The 21817-nt window shown below is 40.6% G+C and overlaps 1 protein-coding gene across 1 annotated transcript in view; it reads right to left on the reverse strand.

Annotated features, from left to right (window-relative positions):
- Positions 1 to 17621, reverse strand: part of HOMER1 (homer scaffold protein 1) — a 125328-nt gene extending 107707 nt beyond the window's left edge. Inside the window, exon 1 of the mRNA XM_068535561.1 lies at positions 16256 to 17621. Within this exon, the coding sequence (XP_068391662.1) occupies positions 16256 to 16260 (5 nt within the window). The 5' untranslated portion in view covers positions 16261 to 17621. The remainder of the gene's footprint in view (positions 1 to 16255) is intronic.
- Between the last annotated feature and the right edge of the window lie 4196 nt (positions 17622 to 21817).

Consider the following 21817-nt stretch of genomic DNA (forward strand, 5'->3'; position numbering starts at 1 on the left):
TAATAGACAAGGCAGTCCCTGCCCTCATGACACTTATGGTCTAAACTAATGCTATCATAAGAATTTAGAAACATATTTTCAGGTAATAAGTATGAGTATGTTTTATTGTTTTGTTTTTTTACTTAACTTTTCCTATATTAAACTCTAATCTGAGTAATTTAATAATATCTGACTTTAAAGATTCTTGTAATTGGTGAACATGTCTAATAAGAAAGACCTAATCAGGTATTTAAATAATCTTCTGTAGACCTATTAAGGTGACCAACAAGATGGCTTAACTATACAGAAGAGTTTTCATAAAAACAGTTGTATGTGCATCTTATAAAATTAATTACAGTAGAATAGGTGATTATTCCTATCACATATAATATTTATGGCTGTGTTGGGTCTTCATTTCTGTGTGAGGGCTTTCTCTAGTTGTGGCAAGCGGGGGCCACTCCTCATCGCAGTGCGCGGGCCTCTCACTATTGCGGCCTCTCTTGTGGCGGAGCACAGGCTCCAGACGCGCAGGCTCAGTAATTGTGGCTCACGGGCCCAGTTGCTCCGCAGCATGTGGGATCTTCCCAGACCAGGGCTCGAACCCGTGTCCCCTGCATTGGCAGGCAGATTCTCAACCACTGCGCCACCAGGGAAGCCCACATATAATATTTAAACCTCAACTTCCTTACTGAGAATTAATATTTTCATGGTTCCATCAAGGCCTCCCAAATCAGGATGTTTCAAGATAATCAATGAAATTAGAACATTAAACAGCTTAAGTTCTTTGGATATAAAATACAGGAGGAAGGGGTTTTTTAATGGGTATTTTATTAGAAGGCGATAAAGTCTACAATCTTATCTTTGGCTTTCAGTAATACTAGAACTTAAAACATTTTTTTCATGTTCTTATTTATAAGTCAAAAAAACACAAAACTTAATTTTAATACCAGAAATGTAACTGTATAAAAACTCTAGTTATAATAACTGTGATTTATTAAGTAGTTCCTATTGCCACAATGTTTTAACAACTTGTTTATATGTGATCCTTTAACCTTCATAATTCTATCCCCATTTTACAGATGAGGAAACTGAGACATACAACACTTAAGTAACCTGCCCAAGATCACAGAGCTAAGAGGATCAATAATTTAAATGAAGCCACTGGCTGGTTCAAGAGACCTCATCTGATTTCTAAACTGCTCTGCCTGTATTATGCTATGCTATTCTATATCACAGCTAGAGCTTCTGCAGCCTAAATCCATCTCTCGAGGTTAAATTTTAAAAATAAAAAAAAAAACTTTAAAAAATGGTGCAAGTCCCATCAATTTAGAGCTTGATGGTGAAATAAACTTTATAGAACAAAAGATGAAGTAAAATTTATTTCACTTCAAAGTCCTGTTTCTTAACTAATTCTAACTACTACAAAAAAGAAAAATGCTGTTCAATTTGCTAGTTAAGACATATTCCTCCAGCATGAAAGTCCCCATAAAAAATAAAATGCTATCCAAGCTGTCATGATAGTGAAATTAGAATTAGCCAAGGAGTACAGGTACTTTGAATGACTAAAAAGAAAACAAAGCCCACCCATCCAAGAAGACTAAGAATATTTACATTTATCAAGAGTAAGAAAGATAGGGTAAGTTAAAGTTGCAAAACTGCTTCCAAAATAGTAATACTATACTGAGTTCTCGATAGGCATCAGAGCAATGTTCGAGTGCTTATGCCAATCAATTAACCTCTGTGACTTTCCCCAGTATGACAGAAGAAAAAATTCAGTAAAGGACCTCTCTGCACTCTGGTTCCCCATGAGTGCATGTGTGTGTTGTGTGTGGCGTGTGTACAGGGCACAAGTTGGGGATGGGGAGATAAATATTAAATGGAGCCCCAGAACTCAGGAGAGCTCCAGGACATGCCACAGGACTAGGCTCCAGGATGCTTCCCACAGAAAAGGCTTCAAATGTTAAGAAACTGGTGCCATTCTGGCAAACTTAATACTTACTAGGTTGGTTTCCTAAGATAAGAATGTTCTCTACAGAAGGAAAAGGGCCACTGGGGTGGGGAAAAGTGGCATATGAAAATAACTCTAAATAGAACACTACCAAAATTGGACATACCTCTTTTGTACTTCATTTTTAGCAGAATGGAGGCCAGGAAAGCCCTTCTAAGACACAGTTCTCTGCTCCTCAGGTACAGGAGCAACCTGGATTTAGACTGTTTCCACAAGAGGAGCACCAAAACCTGTGGCTTTAACCTCAGGTGGGCCCTCCAAGCTCCTCACCGTTCATGGTCGGTAATCTCTCCCATTCTTCACCTCTCTTCCCAAGGCTCTGACCAACCTTCATCCTCTACACAAGGGGTCCCCAACCCCCGGTCCGCGGACCGGTACCGGTCCGCGGCCTGTATGGAACCGGGCCACACAGCAGGAGGAGAGCGGTGGATGAGTGAGCGAAGCTTCATCTGCCGCGCCCCATCGCTCCGCAGGGCTCCCATTACTGCCCGAACCACATCCCTCCCCCAACCCCATGGAAAAACTGTCTTCCACAAAACCGGTCCCCCGTGCCAAAAAGGTTGGGGACTGCTGCTCTACATTCTCAGAAGATGGCCTTGTCTTTCATCATTTTCTAGAATACATGCCCATGAAGGCAAGGCTCTTTGTTCACAGATGTAGCTCATATACTTAGAATAGTGCCTGACGCATAGCAGGCATTTAGAATAAATATTTGTTTACTACATGAATCAGGGAATGAATTGAGGAAATGGAGTCCCCCAGCTAAGGAACCCCCTCCCAGTCTCCTGCCCTTTAACCTACAAACTTAACCCAATCATATCCTTCCATACATACTTCCCTCCAGTCTACAAGGAAGATATGCCTCCTATTTAAGGTTAACTATTTCTCCTGGGCTCCAGATTGCATTCTCTCCCATCTCCTTTCTCAGTAATTATCCCTCTGTACTCTAATTTTTAAATACCCCTAGCTATGGACTCCTTTCTCAGGGCCTAAGAAGAATGCTTAGTCCCATTTTGAAAACAAAACCACAACAATTTCTTGAACTCTAGAGCTTGCTGAAGCTACACTCTATTTCAGAGAGGCTTAGTCTTAAAGGAAAAGCCTACACTTATGGTCCCTGCTTCCTCATCCTTCATTAGCACCATCACCCGGTGGCAATTTGGCTTCCATCCCAGGCTGCTCAAACTTCCCAAGGTAAGGTCGTTAAAGGACCACTACTTACCCAACCTAATAGATACTTTTTGCCTCATTTGATGTTTCTGCTACATTTGATCCTAGCTACTCATTTCTGGAAACTCACTTTCTTGGCTCTTCGACACTGTTCTCTCACTGTTCTAGCCTGACAGCTCTCTCAGCTTCTTTGCTGCCCCTTAAATGTCTATTCCCCCAGAGAGGTCTGATCTGCCCTTTTCTATAAATATCCTGAATGAGTTCATCCACATTCAAAGTTTCAACCACTACTTATATATTCTAATGACTCCCAAAACTCTATCATCAGCCTAGTTCTCTTTTCCTGAATACCAGACCTGGATACCCAACTATAAGACATTCCCACGTGGTTGGCCATAAATACATCAATTTTTACTCAATTTGTCATCTCACCTCACTGCAAACTTGCTTTTCTCCTTGTTCCCCATCTCAACTAATGGCTGACCAAGCCAATCTCCTTACCCCTCTACATCAACAGAGTTCATTGTCAACGCCTATAGATAGTACTACTTAAATCTCTTTTGAATTCAGCCCATGTTCTACTCTACCTTAATTCAAGCCATTATTCTTGACTAAGCTGCTGCCATTAACCTATTACACAATTAAATTTGAGGGTCTCCAAGACCCCCACTCATTTCTCTCTCATATACACACACCCCTCCTCCAAGTCTAAAACTTCTTCCCATATTGTAACCTGAGTAGTTAATCTAAAACACGAGCATGGTATTAACTCTACCAGCTTAAAATTGTTCCTTTGCTCACCACTATGTAAAGCAATGGCCTCTAAAGTGGGGTACAGGAATAAGTTATTTTCTCCTCTTTCATTTCTATTTTTATGTTTTATAATATATATGTATGTGTGTTTACAAACACACAGTAGGACATGCAATTTATAAATATACACATATGAAGGAATATGCTCAACATCTTTCATTGATATGGGTGCCACAAAAACATGTGGAGACCACTAATCTACAGAAAGTACAATCCTCTAACATGACACAGCCATCATCTAGCCCTGGACTAACTTTCTAGCCAAATCTACTTTTATATTATATCTGAGTTATGCCAAACTACCTTAAACTTTCTAACTAGCATATGCCGCCTTTGAAGCTAGCTGTACCTTTGCCACTCCCCTCCCCAAAATACCCTAACAACCTCCTCACACATTTTCCCTCTCCTCACTGGCCCCCCCGGCCCTCATCAACTCTTGTTTGTTCTTCAACGCTCCAAACAAACATAACTGGCTACGTGAAGCTTTCTCTGACCTTCCCTGGTAGAGGTGGGCACTTCCCTCTCTGTGCTGGCAAATACAACATACATCTCTATTACAGCACTTAAGTCACAGTAATGTAATTTCTTGTTTACATGACTGTCTACTCATCTTTGTATTGCCAGCGCCCAGCGTGACTCATGACACAAATAAAGTGCTTAATGTTTGTTACAAGTGCTCAAGAGGCACAGTGCTAAGGAACAAACTGTAGCAACACCTTAGCTACCTGACACGTTGAGAGAGTAAGTGCTCTGCTTTGCTGCGGTTTGGGCTGATGATCAACTTTAACTTTTAAATTTTAAGATGTGGTTACATCATGCACTGAGCCTTCTGGTGAAATCAGAGAGATTTTTAGAAAGTCAACACTTCATCATCCACCAAATGCTAATCAATTAACCATCAACAGTGTCAACACATTCTGAAAGATGCCCTATACAAATTCAAAAGCTAAGGCTCAGTGATTCCGGTCAAACATGGCAAATTAATTGCACACATATATCTTCCGTTCCTGAAACTACACTAAAATGAAAGTGAAGGGAAAAAGAAGGTATAAACCCATGAAACCAAAGAACAGAAGTGACTCCACTGTGTAATTTTAATACAATTTTGAAAGAAGTAATTTGGAAGAAGGAATAGTACGTGATTTGGCAAAGCCAAGGAAACTGTACAGTGCCTGCAAAAAGGGAACTAAAGAGTGAACAACTTGCTGGCCAGAATTCAGAGGCAAAGGAATTGCAGGAGAGGGTGTGAGGTATGGGACTGATACTGGGGAGTTGATCCAAAGTTTAAGTAACAGAACAATAAGAGTTCCCTTCCCCCCTTTCCCACCCTCCATAGTCAAGCAACTACCTTTACCAATAGCAGAAAACAAGGATGAAGCATTAAGAGAAAGTCTGCAAACCCTCCCCTTCATGGTTTTCAGTTTACAGCAGGTAATATGCCTCCTGGGTATATACTTTGCTCTCAGAATGCCAAGAGGTATATACATTGGAAGATTGTTCTCTAGAGTGAACAGTCTCAAAGAAAAGACCTACAATCTCAGAGAACAGATCTCTACTACTGACACCTGGAAATCACCCAAGAAAATGGCCTGTTCACCACCTAAATGCCTAACATGAAGCCCACCGGTGACAGGACTCACTGGGTCACAGAGAGCTTCTAACCAGCTTTTTAGTATCTTACTCTTACACACAGCTCAGGATTACCAGATATTCCAGGAAAGTTTCCATCATGAAAGAAGAAACTAAACAAACAAAAAAGGAACACAAAAGAAAATTTAGGGAACAGAAAACAAAACTTCAAAACACTATAAGTGTCCTCAAATCGATGACATATTGAGAAAGAAGACCTGGAAATTTAAAATTATGTGAAAATTAAAAATCCAATAAAAGTATTAGAAGATGAAGTCAAGGAAATTTCCTTAGAAGGCAGGATAAAAAGAAAAAAACTGGTAGATAAGACAAAAAGAAGGTTACCATCCAACTAATAGGTCATAAAGAGAAAAAAATGTATGAAATGATATTTTTTAAAAAGAGAAGAAAATCTCCCAAACTTAGGGAAGTTGACAGGCTGAAATGGTCCAGCAGTGACCAAAAGAACAATTAAAAAAAAAAAATACAAACAAAAAGTGCCACACCACATCATCGTGAAATTTTTGAACAGCAGAGGAAAAAAAAATAAATCCTAAAACATTCCAAAGTGGGGTAAGAGTAACACGTGAAGGAATAGGAATCAGAAACAAGCAGGCTTCAACAGGAACACTGGAAACTAGAAGACAATAGATCAGTGCCTTCACAGTAATGAGAGAAAATTACTTCCTGTCTAGAGATCTAGCCTCAATTGAGGGGGAGGGCACTTTCACATATGTCTCAAAAAAGTTATCTCCTACCTAGTCATTTTCAGGTAACTACAGGAAAAGGAGATTCAGTAAAACAAAAGGCTAAATGAAGAAAACAAACAGTGTCCAGGAAACAGGAGATATGATGCCTCCCCACCGCCCCCCAAAATAATTAAGGGAAAGTCTAGTATGAGGACTATATAATATGTCTAAAGAGTAACCAGTCCATAGTGGAGCAGGAATGCAGAGGACTACAGATTTTTAAAAGTTGAAAAAAAACAAAAAAAAAAATGGAATGGTCATACTGACACTTGAGCATTTGGAAAATATCCATAGGTATTTGATGTGGTGCAGCAGGCAGAATTCTAAGATGGCCCCTAGATTACTGCCCCCTGGTGGGCATTTTCTGCATAAAACTCTCACCTTAAGTGTGGGTAGAAGGGTTGAATAAGATGGGATGTCACACAGGTAATTAGGTCACTAATCAGCTGCCTTTCAACTAATCAAAAGGGAGGGTACCCTGGGTGGCCCTGACTTATTTAGGCGAGTCCTTTAGAAGAAGATGAAGCACCAGAGAGGGGCTCCTCCTGCTGGCCTTGAAGTCACAGTCACTTTGAGTTCTATAGCTGCAAGGAAATGAATTCAGCCAACAACCACGGGAGCTTTGAGGGAGATGCTGATCCACAGATAAGACTCTAGTCCCAACTGCCACCTTGACTGCTGCTGCCTTGTGAGACCCTGAGCAGAAGACCCTGTTAAGGTGCCTGGATTCCTGACTCACAGAAACTGAAGATAAATGGGTGTTGTTTTAAAGCCACTAAAATTACGGTGATTTGTCACACAGCAACAGAAAACTAATACGATAGGATGTGGACAAACTTAAGGATAGCTAAACAGGATAAACAACTTAGAAGGAAATCATACTTCCTCCAAAAGCATAAAAACTTCAGGAATCAGACTTCCCTGGTGGCACAGTGGTTAAGAATCCGCCTGCCAGTGCAGGGGACACGGGTTCGAGCCCTGGTCCAGGAAGATCCCACATGCCGCGGAGCAACTAAGCCCGTGCGCCACAACTACTGAGCCTGCGCTCCAGAACCCGCGAGCCACAACTACTGAGCCCGCGTGCCTAGAGCCCGTGCTCCGCAACAAGAGAAGCCCACGCACTGCAATGAAGAGTAGCCCCCGCTCGCCGCAACTAGAGAAAGACCGCATGCAGCAACGAAGACCCAATGCAGCCAAAAATAGAAATAAATTAAATTTTAAAAAAAAACAAAAAAAACTTCAGAAGTCAAAGCAGTGTCAGGTAGTTTCAAAAACATTCCGAAATGCCAGAAAGCAGACGTCACTCTGAAGAAAGGGGCGTTAACTGGTAAGTACTGCTGGAGGTAATCAGGTTTAAAGAGACAGAGATCAGTTTCAAGTTGTCCTGGATCTTTTAGCTTATAAACAGTAGATAAAAGGTTCAATCAGGGTTTCCCCCTTTAGTTCAAATTTATAATGTTTTGCAATTTGCAAGCAGAGAAAAGAAAGCTTCAAGAATCATCGAGGCTTCTGAATGGACAGAAGTTTCTCAAACGTAAGCTTCGTTTTTCAAACGCCATGACTCTCTAAGTAAGGTCCTTGGACCAACATCAACATCACCTGAGAAGTTATTGGAACAGCAAATTCGTGGGCCTCACTTCCAGACCTACTGAATCAAAAACGTGGGTTGAAGTCCAGCAATCTGTGTTTTTAACAAGCCCTCCAGGTGATTCTGATGCAAGTTCAAATTTGAGAACCACTAATCTAGTGTGAATTTCTGCCGCTACCCTGCTATGCTCTGGTCTTCCTTCTTGAGTCAAGAGTTAAAGCATTTCCAAACCTACTGTATCCAACCTAGATCAAAGTATCACAGTCACTAACACATGGTAGGAGCTCAAAAAGTGTTTGCCAAATAAATAAGAGATTAGGATTCAGGTATATTTCTTTCACCAGAGGGTTTTTAGAACACTGGCTATGAATGCCTTCAGGCGTGACATGCTCTCTTCACTTTCCCACAGTCCCCACCAATCCTCACTACCTTCTACCTTATATACTCACACATTTTTCTGCCCAGCCAATGATAGCATTAGAGTTTGGGACCTCTGGGGGAAAAGATTCAGAAAGAATAACAATTTTAAATCTGTATACAATATGGCCCAGCTGTCTCTTACGAATTCTAGGGAATCAAACAACTTACAGCTGTTGCATGATGATTCAGGAATTGTACTGTATGCTACAAGTGATCCTTCCACTTGTGGGTCTCATGGTCCAACATTAAGCTCTAGGAAAAGTGTTTCAAGATAACATCTTAAGCATTCTTTTTCTGGTCTGAAGTCTTCAGAGAAGTAGACCCTGCTTCCTCACATATTCTTGAGGCTCATGTGTCCAGTAACAACAAGAGCAGTTAACAGGGCTTTGACTGATGGAATTTACACTGTAGAATCAACTTTGGAAACTATACAAAACACATGTAATAACATTTCAATTCATTTATGAGAAAGACTTCAGTGTATTTAAAATATAATGCACTGAGCAGACAATGATTACGCTAAAATTAGAATGCACTTTCTTTCAGTACCATCTAAAAGGAAAACAACATACATTTAGTTAAAACTCACTATCAAGACACTAAGCTTACATTAAATTACAATTTTTTTTTTTTTTTAACTATGAGGGGTTAGTAACCCCCCCTGTATATGTGAGCATCCATTTAGGATCCCCTGAGCTAATGGTAGGAACCCCAAGGAGCTGGAGATATAGCACATGTTCTGCCCCTGCATAACCCCCCCTAGTCACATTTTCCCTTTGAGCTCTAGCTCCAAAAAAAGTGGGGATTAGTACTAACATTCTGAACTACTCCTTACACTTAAACAAGAAACTATTTTTGCTATCATTGGTGTAATTATTTCTTTAGCCAATTTTGAAAAGAAAAATAAAATTTGAAATAAACAAGCTAAAATTGATACAAACACATAAGTATCTGTATATGTAGGAACAGTGACTGATCCTGGTAACTTTGTACTGTAGATATTAGTATTTTTTAATACCTTCACTCTTTAAACCCAAGAGAAGCTCTAAAACTTAATACATTAATCACAGAGAAACGTAAAGATTCAGAAAGACTCAACAAAATTTCACAATCGTATGTCCCAGAAATAAACATGGTAGCACTTTAATGAATTTCCTTCAAATCTTTTTATGCATGTACAGATGTATTTTATATAGTTGAGAATATACGGTTTTGCATCCTGGTTTCTAAATGACCACTGCACCATCTTTGAAAATATTTTTCAGGCTAGCTTCCTACCATATGACTAGCTTATAGTTTACCCACAGATCATACACTAATTACTCCAAATATACTAATATGCTACCAAGTAAAACTAAGTAGCAATACTGCCATTAATGTCTTATTACCCTCACATTAACATAGGCATAGCAATAAATATCAATTTAGCATTAAAAAAATAGTAAATGAAAGCAACAATAAAAATAGACAACTAAAATCCTATATATTTTCAGTTGAGTAGGGAAAAAAGGCAGCCTGCAAGATCCAGAACTTTTTTTTTTAATCAACAGAACCTCAAGGAAGATGAGTTGAAGGGTGATTTGTGAGTCTTCCCATTCAGCTGAATGTATACAGATCCCTGGCAAAGCTGAGTACACAAGAGTAGGTGGAATCCTCATTCTGTAAACATCTTGGGAGCTGGCAGGGTGATTAAGCAAAGCACATGAATTTTAATGTTAAAAGTCATATGACAGAGATTCATAACTACAGAGGACAGAAAACAGCAGTTTTACAAGATAAGCAAAAAGAAAGCACAGAAACGTAAAAGGATAAGCTAAGCACACTCAAATATTACAGTTGGTTCAAAATAATTGTCCTACCTAAGTTTAGTCATGTACAGACTTACCTTCCACAAAGGAACATGGACAGAAATTTTCTAATACGAGTACTTTGAGCTCTTTGATAGTCAAATCCACTTAAGAGAATTTTGTAGAGACCGTTATTAAGAGCCTAATGGGGGAAACTGAAAGTAACTAGGGCAGAAAATACCAACTCATAGAAAAGCCTTATTCAAAATAAACGTCTTAAACTTCATACTTAAATGAAACAGAAGGAAAGCAACACTACTTAAGTAAGATTGAGGCATGCTTAAATGTAAAGGTTAAAGGATCCAACAATTTACCAAGAAAAGTTATCAGAAGAAGAATTGGTACATCCAACTTATACCCAACTGCTAGGAATCGGCATTTTCTGTACACTAAGAGTGGGGTCTAATTCCCCAGATCCCTTCAACTTACACCGCACGTGTGAGCTCTGCTACAACCTAGGTGGTTAGGAAACACACTGTACAGTACTCAGAGAGATACGTACCAGAGCTGCGGCTCTCTATCTCCGTCCTCCTACTAAAGACAGGGACAAATGAGGAGCAAGCCCTTCTGTGGGCGGGGCAGGGGTCAAGGACACTCTCTTCCACAGCCCTCTGGACTCTGAGGCATGTGGACACATGGATCCAGATGTGCCCATAGACATGACATCATAAACATGACTTAAAACAACCTAACAAAGGAATAAAAGCTGTTTGGTATCTGTGATCCCTCAGCACACTTTTTTGTTTGTGTTTAATTTCTGTCTAACTCTTGTTTGGTAATTTTACAGAAAGCCCTCAGTTCTTAAAACTGCTCTGCCTTGAGGAACTGGTGCCAACTCTTTTCAAAGATAACACAGAAATGCTTCATGGTTTATGGAAGAACATTAAAAGAAAATGTCCATAAAGCAAAGCAATTTTTTAAAAGCTAATATTAGGTGTTAAAAGACTAATGTGATTTTTCAAAAGCTAGAGAAAGTGCAAAGGTAAACTGTACTATGAAGAGAAAGTACTGACTAGACTGCTAATTTTTCGGATTTTATAATTTTATTTTCTGATACAAAAAAGAGAACAATGACGCTTTGCCTTCTTCCAGTAGCCTATCTTAAAAGAGAAAAGATAATTATGTGTAAATGAAATTCAGATCTTAACTAAGTCAAATGTTTGTTTTACATATTTAAAATTCTTTTAGCTACACAAGAGCCATACTGGGTTCACAATTAATCATTGGGGGGAAAAAAAAACCCTCATGAGAAAGAATAGTTTGTTTCTTTTCCTTTGCAAGGTCACTAAAAAGTAATTTAGGGACTTCCCTGGTGGCTCGGTGGTTGGGAATCTGCCTGCCAGGACACGGGTTCGATCCCTGGTCCAGGAAGATCACACGTGCCATGGAGCAACTAAGCCTGTGCGCCACAACTACTGAGCCCGTGAGACGCAACTGCTGAGGCTCGCACGCCTGGAGCCCGTGCTCTGTGACAAGAGAAGCCACCGCAATGAGAAGCCCACACACTGCAGTGAAGAGTAGCCCCTGCTCGCCAAGAAAGCCGGCAAGCAGCAACAAAGACCCAACACATCCAAAAAAAACAAGTAATTTAGTTTTGTACCTATAAAAGTAATTCTAAATTATACCTACCAGAGAAGTGAGATTTTTTAAAACTTTTAAAAACACGATGAGAAATAAATAAAACACAAGTGGAGGGTAATGACAAAGCACAAAAAAAGGTAACATATACATGTGATTAATTTCAACTGCTTCCCTAAAAAATGTTGCTTAAAACAAGCAGCACTGATTCTCATCAATTTCATGTTATTTTCAAATCAGATATTTTATTAGGGAGCACAGAAATAACCAATGTGTTACACTTATGATGGATGAAGAAAGGAAAATCAAACTGCAATTAAGAGCACAAGGTCACTGATAAATCTGTCTCCTTTAACAGAGTGATAATGGATGTCCTAATTTTATAGTATACAGAGATATGTTGTGAAAATTAAGATTTTTTAACCTAAAAGTAAGACTCAGTTCTGTATGATTACACGTTAAAGACCACTGAATGATTAGCCTTTAAAAAGTTTTACTTACTCTTGCAATGCCCATTCAATAAGATTGGAAAATTTTATCTCAATTCCTGTAATGTATATAAATGCTGCTTATCACATGGAGATTCTTTCGAAATGAAGATACTTAATGAGCATGAAACCTTATATTGTCTCAAAAAGCACTCAACTTTTCAAACCTCAACCGAGAAGTCTTTTTGATTTCTAGGAAAATCTCAATCATTCCACAAACATAATCAATCTCTTAAACTATAGGGTCACTTTACTGTATAAGCCATGGGTCATTACAAATATGCAACACAAACAAGAAACTGCACATTTCATTCAACTAAACAGATCCTAACTGAGAAATAAAGCTATTTAAAATGCCTTATATTCAGTCATTTAAAAATTATATCAGGAAACACTTAAATATTTGGAACTCTTTTTCCCTACTCTTCTATCCAGTGAGTTGGATTAATCTTAAATAACAAAACAAAGCAATGGAGTAACTAAAAATAAATATTTCAACTAAACACCATAGGTCTGGAAAAACAAACAAACACACTGCAGTAGGGATGTTGGACCTTCTGAGATTTTAACCACCTTTTCATCTGAGACATTTAATCACTTAAAACTAAACTGAGTTTACAACTAAGTATAAAGACACTTTTGTCAATCCCTTAACTGCCATGAATTCCATTTCGGGTAATTATCCTAGATCAACTTCTAAGCTATAAACTCCCTAAGGGAAGAAGCACATGTTACTAGTCTCTGTATCAGCAGTACTGAGCTGCTGTACATGCCATGTGATAGGGGTTCAAACCTGGTAAAAAGAACAAATAATTAAGACTTCCATCTAACTTTCCTGATGTTAGAAATGATTGAGTGGTTGCCTTTGCAACAAAGCCCATTCAGATTGCAGTGCATGCTGGATCAAGATTTCTGCATTTTAGCTAAAGTCCCCGGAGAGCAGCACCCAGTAGCCTGGGGCAGAAAGAGGTGTCAGCTTCCTCTCCCAGCAAAGAAGCGACTTGGTTCAGGTTGCAATGAGGCACCACCCACTTCCATGCTTCAGGAAGTTATCTGAGGAGAGGTGGAGAAGAGGGTTTCCAGAGGCGCCCACAGGCAGGTGAGATAAATCACAAACAGCTTATCAACCTCATTTGCAGGGAAAATCACATTTTAAAAATAACTCACTCTTAATAAGAGGGGGGAGGGAATATTCCCTTGCTGAGGTCACTAAGTTGCCAATGTGAGCTAAGTAAAACAAAAGGTAGCATGAAATACCTCACTGAAGTTATGTGATTTCTGTTGCCTACTCTAATCATTCCAAAATAGCTCCTGACTCACTGCTCTCCTTAGGAGATACTACTTGGAGGACTGGGGGTCATACCTAACAAGGGCTCCTCGCTGGGGCCCGGAAGTTTTCCTAGACTTTACCTTACATACCTGCTCTCATTTTTAGGGGTTCTGATACACCTATTTCACAAACCAATACTTCAACCACCTTCACTGTAATTAAAAACAGTTCAGGCAGCATCCAAGATACTTTGACAGATTCTGCCAACTGTCAGTTTCAGCTGTTCTTTTTCATTTCCACCATAGTTCATAAACTACTATTACAGGAGACTTAGATTTGTTTTTTGCCTGAACTAATCACTCATTTTCTTTCAAAATCATTCCTTTTGTTTTGATTTTGCCCCTACACTTGCAATTATATCCAAAACTAAGGCAGAGATAAATTTTTATTATAACCTAACATTAGTCAAAAATGTATTCATAAGACATGAAACTCTTCACCCACAATATTAAATTTTAGATACCTGTCAGAGTAAGGTAATTTAGGATTGCCTAGGTAAAACTTTAAAGGCCATTTAAAGCTCTGTTCCCTTTTGTTTTAAGTAGGTGCAGGAGGCTGTGCTTATTCCACAAACACTTATTAGGTACAAACACCTACTAAGTGTGGAAACTTCCACAAATGCCTTCTCTTGACAACTTAGATGAAACAAGTCACTATTATTGAGAATTGCAGCCCCAAACGCAGACTTGCAGAAAAATTATGCCATAAACATTCACTCCTTTGCCTCTCCAGTCCACCTTTAAGACTTTATTAAGGACTAATAAATTCGTTTATAAACACATTTAATTACACTGAAGTATCTAAAATCCAGGCTATGTGCAGGGGCTTATTTTCATGTTTTAAAGACCAATCCCCTTCATATTAAGTTCATCTCAAGCTTCCCTTGGTAAAACCATGGACATTCATGCAGCTTAAAGGTTGTGGAAAACCATGAATTTTCTTTCATGATGCCACCACTCCACAGCTTAGAGAGAATGCCGCCTTCAACATGAAAAACTGCCACTTGATTTTTCTTCTCTGACACGTTTTAAACATAAGAGCTGCAGACTCTCAAGGGAAGCCATATTTCAAAGGTTTTGAATAGTAGTATTTTTCAGTATTTTCTCTCATTAAAATTGGTACAATTCACCCAAAACATTTTTCAAATGCCATTATTTTCCAGCTTACATGCTTCAAAACTGCTTAGAGAAAATCTCTCCATCTGAGAGATTTACTTCAAGAAACCAACAGCAAATATGAAAACTGAAGGAGAAAAAGAAATAATTCACTTTTACAGGCTGGAAAAAATTTTAAAACTCACCTAAGACCTTCATTTTACAGGTTAAAAAAACAAGAGTCCACAAAGGTCAAGCAATTTGCCTCAGATCACCAAGCTACTAATAGCAGCACTAGAAATAGAATGAGGTATTTTAATTGCTGTTAGCAGTATCCCAAAACATGCAAGTTATATACATTGTCATCACTTTGTCATTTAAGTTTTAAAAACAAGTATCGCTCTTTCTCATCAGTTCCTGATGGACTCCTACAACGGTACGTTCTACATCTTCAAACTTAAGTTAATAAACTTCAAGTTCTAATTCCAACAAAAAAGGGTAGTACTATTAAGAACTTTCCTCTGAACGTTTTAAGAATGAAAGTTTAGGTGTGCACACCCCTAAACTGTCACAACCAATTTCAGTGTCTGTCCTTTCAATCTCTGTCCCTTAACTACACTTTAGATGTGTTTTTTCAACTACAAAAAAGAGAGGGAGAGAAAGAGAGAAAATTCTAGAAGTTCCTCTTTGACAAAAAATCATTGAAAATCTGTCAATGAAACTAGATCATTACTCCATTAATATATTATGGAAGTCTGGCTTAAATTAGGAAGAGTCACTAGCATTTTATCGAGTTACTGTGTGAAAAGTTAATTAAAGGTTGGAAAATGAACTCTTGGTTGACTTGGATCTGAAAGAAGGTATACATCTGACATTGTTAACACAAACTGAAGACTTGATCATAAAAGCAAAAAAAAAAAAACAGAGAAAGTGAACAAGTTCCTTCAACAAAAAGCTGTTTCCTATTCAGGCTCTGATCTTCAACTAAATGCAGGGCACTGTGGAGTCCTCCTAAGACTTTCAGATTTTCGTTTTAAATGCCCCAATAGAGCAATTCTATAGATTTTAGCTTCGGCTATTCAAGGGCAAAAAGGAGGGCACAGTGAGGACAACAATTTACACTGGATCTTTTCAAGGACTGTAGTCTAACCACTCATTACTTTACAATTGTCCTCTGTGCACCTGATTATTCTCAAAGTACTGAGAGAACGCAGGACTTCTTTTTGGAAGATACGGGCAACAAAACCTAAGACAACACGACTTTGATTATAAACTGCTGCGGCACTTCGACCAGGAAAGGGCAGTACGTGTGGTCTTCTTAAATACCACTAATAAAGCTACATTCTGGTTACAATAATAGACGTACGTTCCTTAATTACGGCCTCCGGTGTCACTCCACAAAAATAACTTCTTAAAAGGTTAATACACCTATATTTTAAAAGTACGACCAGGTTAGCAAGGTGGCAAATTTGCTTGAAAACATAAAACACAATTCACCACCACCGCTCAGTAACACACATACATAAACAGACTCGAAGCGGGGTTAAGCACAAAATCCTTACCCCATTTTGCCCAACGAAAACTTGCTCGGAAGTTTCTGCTCTTATGCTACGGAATAACTCCAAAGGAATTTCTCCGTCCGTTATTTCGCAGTTGCTTTTCCACCCCCCGAGATCCTTTTGTGGAGGTATTTCAGTGATGCTGAAAATTCAGTTAGTTCCCTTAGGTAAAATGATTTCTCTCTGGGAAATACCAAAATGTTCAAACAGAGGTGGCATTTGCTTATTAGAGTTAAAATGCTGCGCGGAGGAGACGGTGGTCAACTCTATTCCACAAAACGAGTCTATGAATCGGGAAATGCAGAATCCAGCTTCACGGAGTCCTATAAAAAATGAGTTCAGTGGTCATTTCTCTCCTGTCCTCCTCCACACTCAGGGAGAGCCCAGGTAACTCAGCCTTTTCGGTGCTACTAAGGCTGCGGGTTCAAATTTCTCCACCACGCCAGGTCCCTGGGGGTGGAGCGTGCAACCCAACGCGACGTGCACTTGAGAGATCCCTACGAGAAAATAAAAATCCTAAACGCAGTAATGCCACTGCTTCCCTGCGCTCACATTAGAAAAAGCTATGTAGAAAAATCTCTTCGAAGTGCAAACCCAGCGGCTCGCGACGTGCACGGCACTCCACATTGGAATCTGTCTTTTAATTTTTTTCCCCCTCCTAAGACTGGGAGCAGAGAGGAGGCGGGGAGGAGGAAGAGAAGGCTGGGCAGGATCGATTCATTCTCTCGAGGAGAACACACGGAGCCATTTCCAGGCTGGCAGCAGGCTGGGGGCGCAGCGCACGCCGGGGAGCAGGGGGAGGGGGCCGGATCCCACCTCCCTCAGCCCCTGCCCGCCCCCCGTCGCCGAGCACAATGGAGCCCGGCTCGCGCCCTTCATTCGCTGCTGCCGCTCTTCCCTCCGCTCTTCGGAGCACCGCAAGTTCGAGGCTCCGGCGGCGGAGAATGAATGAATCAGAGAACCAAGCCCCACGCTGGCCCCCGGCACCCTGCCCCCAGCTCCGGGGCGGGCCGAGCAGCGGCGAAGGCCGGGGCTGAAGGGTCGACGGGCGCCCGCCCGAGCCGAGGCGGGCGGCTAATCCCGCGTCAGGACCAGGGGAAAGGGGCTCGAAGCCGCAGAACAGCCGCTGCTCCAGCGCCCCCACCCCTGCTCCTCGCCTCGCCCGCTCCGCGCCGCTGCCACACGCCGCCTCACAGTCCCCGGGCCCCGCCGCCGCCTTCTCACACTTCCATCACCGCCCGCCTTCGCCGGCCTCCAACTCCTGCTCGGCAGAGCAGCGCTGGCCGGGCGGCCCGAAGCCCGCCGCTGCCTCCGCCTCCACCGGCCGCTCACAGAGCGGAGGGCGCCGCTTCCCAGGTCAGCGCCGCCCGCAAGAGGCGAGCGCGGCAGTGGAGCTGGCTGCGAGGGGCGGGGGAGGGGGCGGGGAGAATCGGGAGCAGTGCGGTCCCTCCCCCTGCTCGCGGGAGGGGGCGGGACGCGGCCGCGAGGACGCGGTCGGGCACCAGGGACTGGGGCGCTGATCCGTCTCGAGGGCCCGGCGGGGCCCTGAGGGTAGCGGGAGGAGGCGGCAGCTGCGAGGGCGGCGGGGACGCTCGTGGTCACGGGCCGAGCCGGCCCTCGTGGGGAGCTAGGCCAGGCGGCAGGTCCGGCGCTCCGTCCTTGCTTTCCCCCCTCCCCTAGTGGTCGGCGGCGCGCGGGCCGTGCGCTCTGCTCCTCTGCTGGCTCCTGGCCCCGCTCCCTGCCGCCACAGCCTCCTCCGCGCCCCACACCCGCTGCTCTCGCTGAGTCTCCATCCTCCCCGCAGGAGGACCTTTAAATAGCAACGTCAGCGCGCTCCTCTCCGCACACACGTCACCCGCCGTTCACGTCACCGGGGTGCGGGGGATGATGTCACGCGGCCGGAAGTACTGCTAAATTAGGGAAGGAGCAGGGGGAGGAGGACTCGACGAGCTCCTCTGTGCCCACCTGCTCTCGCTTCTCCTTAAAGGCCAAAGCGCAGGAGACAGCCGAGAGGAGCGGCGGGAGGAGATTTCCTTGCAACAAATGTGCCAAACACAAGTGAATCATTCATAGCAACAGTGCCGAAGTGTCAAGCGGGTGATAGCCTATCTCCCACTCCCACCCCTGTTTCAGCAGCTTTCCCGGGTTTCTCAAGTCCCCACTAGCACGGAAATGTGGGAGGAGAGACTGAGCACAGTGGTAGATATGTTTCCAGCAAGACTTGGGGAAAAGCACCTTAATTTTCGAAAGAGTTATTAAATGCCATTATGGACTTAGTAGTCTTTAAAACTTTTTTTCTTTCTTAGTGGCTACCTAAATCACTAAAGAATAAAGAGCGGAGCCATGAACACCAGCTTAATGATATGAAGGATAATAATGGGGTGGGGGGCATCAAATGATCTAAACGTTTTCATTTGCAAAACAGCAGTGTTTTGGCATAGGATAATGAGTCAATCTTGACTTTGTTCCCTTATAATTATCGTCATGTACAACACATAGCAAATCCCAGTGTACCCTCTCAGTTCTGGTTTATCAAGATTATGAGTTTCAGTCTATGGAAATTGTAAATAAAAAAGACTACCAAATCCTTTTTAAGTATTAATACAAGCACAGTTAGACTAATTTTGTCTTCCTTAGTTTTGACCGTATAACGTATAACACAATATCTCTTAAGTATGCTGTTTTTCATTTCCTATATGGCAAAGATGAGGAGCCACCTATCTATAGGTTTACTAGCTATGTGTGTGTTTGTGTCTATAATAAATCATGCTATGAATGCTCTTCAAATTCCAAATTACTACAAAGTTTTTTAAATGTCTCCGTTATTTCATAGTTTATTATTAGGTCAACTCAAATAATGAACTTTGATTTGATCTGATTTAACATGGTAACCATGGCCCCGAAACAGAGCTACTACAAAATGCCAAAGGCTAGTGCTATTTCAGAGTTAGTCTATAAGTTCAGTGACCATGTTTTCCAAACCAAAATCCAAACACATCATTTAACAATAGACAAAATATTTGCAATCTGAAATGACCTGGGAAATTCAGGACACAGGATTGCCAACCTATTCGGTGATTGTTAGGAGAGCTGTAAATGGATATCAGTGCAGTTTAAATAAAAGAAGCTAAAACTCTACGGAATTTATATCATGTGTAGTTTTTTTTTAATGTTTTTAATATTAAACTACTCACATGATTCCTAATTAAGGAACATTGGTTTTTACTTCTTTCTGCATTTACGCTTTCTTGATCAGGTTAGGAGCCCAGGACTAAAGAACACTAGCCAAAAGAATTAGGACCAAGTTGCAACTAAATCAAGCTTTCTGTTATCTTCACATTATAAAATCATGATCTTGCTTATAGTTTGAAATATTGAAACTAGTTTCTATTAAGGTTATAACAAAAGTTGATCAAAAGCAAACCCCTGCTTGCCAATTTGTCTAATATATATATCATATTAATAGAAATTGTACTAATTTATATATCAGACAAATGGAGCTTCTTAAGTGTGTATAAAATATTAAAGCAATAGAGCTATCGTTCTTCAAATCAAGTCAACTCTTGGCTCTTGCAAATTAAAATACAAATTATTACTCTACTCAAATTTCTCTACAAGCCATTTCCTATCTAAACTAAATCACTTTTCTCTCTTTTGTGCTCTTGCCATCAATGTTAAAGCTCTCAATTTACCATTTTCAAACACTTCATTCTACCTTTTTATCATGACTTCCTCTGGTTTACAATCTTTTTTCCCCTCATCTTTACTCAGCTGTCAAAACAGTATGTTATCTGCCTCCCTGCTTTTACAATGTTGACCCGTCATTAGCGTTTCTGCTTTTCAAACCTACATGGTCCCTTCTCAACTGCTCTTTTTGTCAACTGAAAATTGAGAACAACTTTTTTTTTCTATATAAATCTCAGGGTGCACTGTGATATAATTACTCGAAGTTTGTGTGATTATTTTTTATTTTAGCCTCTGCACTTAATCTAGAAAATTCTACCAATAATTGGTCAATTTTTCTTTCTAACTTATGTGGGATTAGCATATAAGGTAATACATGCGTTCATGTACCCAAAGGAATAAGTAAAACTTTGTAACATTTTATGTATCATGGTATGTCTGCTCAGAAAATATAATAATAAATTGTCTCTCTCCTCCCTTGAAACAATTCCAGTACCATTCTGAGAGGAGTCAGAGAACCATTCTATATGGCTTTCCATCTAAAAGTAAATATTTTCTCTCCTAAAACTGAGCTGATGTAACCCAAATGCTGGTCATGAATTTCCTATCCTGATTGTTTTGTTTTTTAAAGTAGTGAGCTTCCTAGAAAGCAATATATTTTCTTTTACCGGAAGAGGCAGAAAGTACTTCAGTAGAGTTTCAAATTTTTAACAGTTCCTTTTTCCCACTATGCTCTGAAAATTTGTGCAAGGTTTATGAATACCCACTGATTTTAGAATCTGTGGGCGGAGGCATCTGTTTTAGTTACAGAGTTTACTTCCGTGCCCTCAATAGGGGATGGTGATGTTCAATGGGATGTTCATAGATAGGTCATGAGATACGTCTTTTTCAATGAAAAGATATCTAGGTAATAGAAAAGCCTTCCATGAAAGAGGGTTAAAGCCAGATTTTATTTTTAATTGCTTAACATTAGATAATAGCAACTCCCCTTCCATGTTCTCTCTTTTTCATTACCAAAATACCACTATTGCTTCAAATAAAGTCATAGGTAGAAATAATAGATTGAAAGATATCTCTCCATACCACAGAAATCTCTAGATTCCTCATTTATGTGACATAGTTATGAAGAAACTAAATAATCAGCAAAGATTAAAAGTAATAAGACTTTTTTAAAAGTTGTAGGGAAATAGAATTTATCTGGTTGATGCTCCAAAGTTATTCCATCTCCTCCATAAATGTAGCAGGTACTGGGTGCCAGTAATTTGTTTGGCCTGTTTAAAACCATCTTTTACTATTATCAATAAGGTTCTGAATAGAAACAGGGTAGTTAATGGTCTCAGGGGTGAAAGTCTAAGCATTTGGCACCTCCAAGGCAATGGCTTGAGGACAACTTTTACCCTTCTGAGTATCTGCACTATTTTATCAGAGGGCTTGGGAGTGGTAGAGGAAGGGAAGTCAGAGAATTATCCTTAGGAAAGATATGCTATAAAGCCCATGGGCAGTGATCTCATAGAACTATCTCCTGCTCTGATTTTTACTGTAAATTCATTACTTGTTTTCTAAACATGGTTAAAGAGATACAACTAGAATCCCAGACTTGTGAAAGAACATACCAGAAAGTTTTCAGTTGGTGCTGTGAGAAAATCATTGTACAACGGTTTATGTAAATTTTTAAAATATTCAGAAGAGAAGGGGATATGGTGCTTTTGAAAAAATTATCTGGCTTAACTCCAAGTTGTTTGTTTGGTTGGTTGATTGATTGTTCTAAACAGCAGTTACAGAGTACAGGCTGGAAAAATATGCAGATCTGCAGAGAGCTGGGGTAAAGAACGCAAAGTAAAGCTTGCGCCCTACCTGTGCAGTTCCTTAGAATGGAATGCT

This window comes from Eschrichtius robustus, chromosome 2, assembly GCF_028021215.1.
Source record: "Eschrichtius robustus isolate mEscRob2 chromosome 2, mEscRob2.pri, whole genome shotgun sequence".
Lineage (NCBI taxonomy): Eukaryota > Metazoa > Chordata > Mammalia > Artiodactyla > Eschrichtiidae > Eschrichtius > Eschrichtius robustus.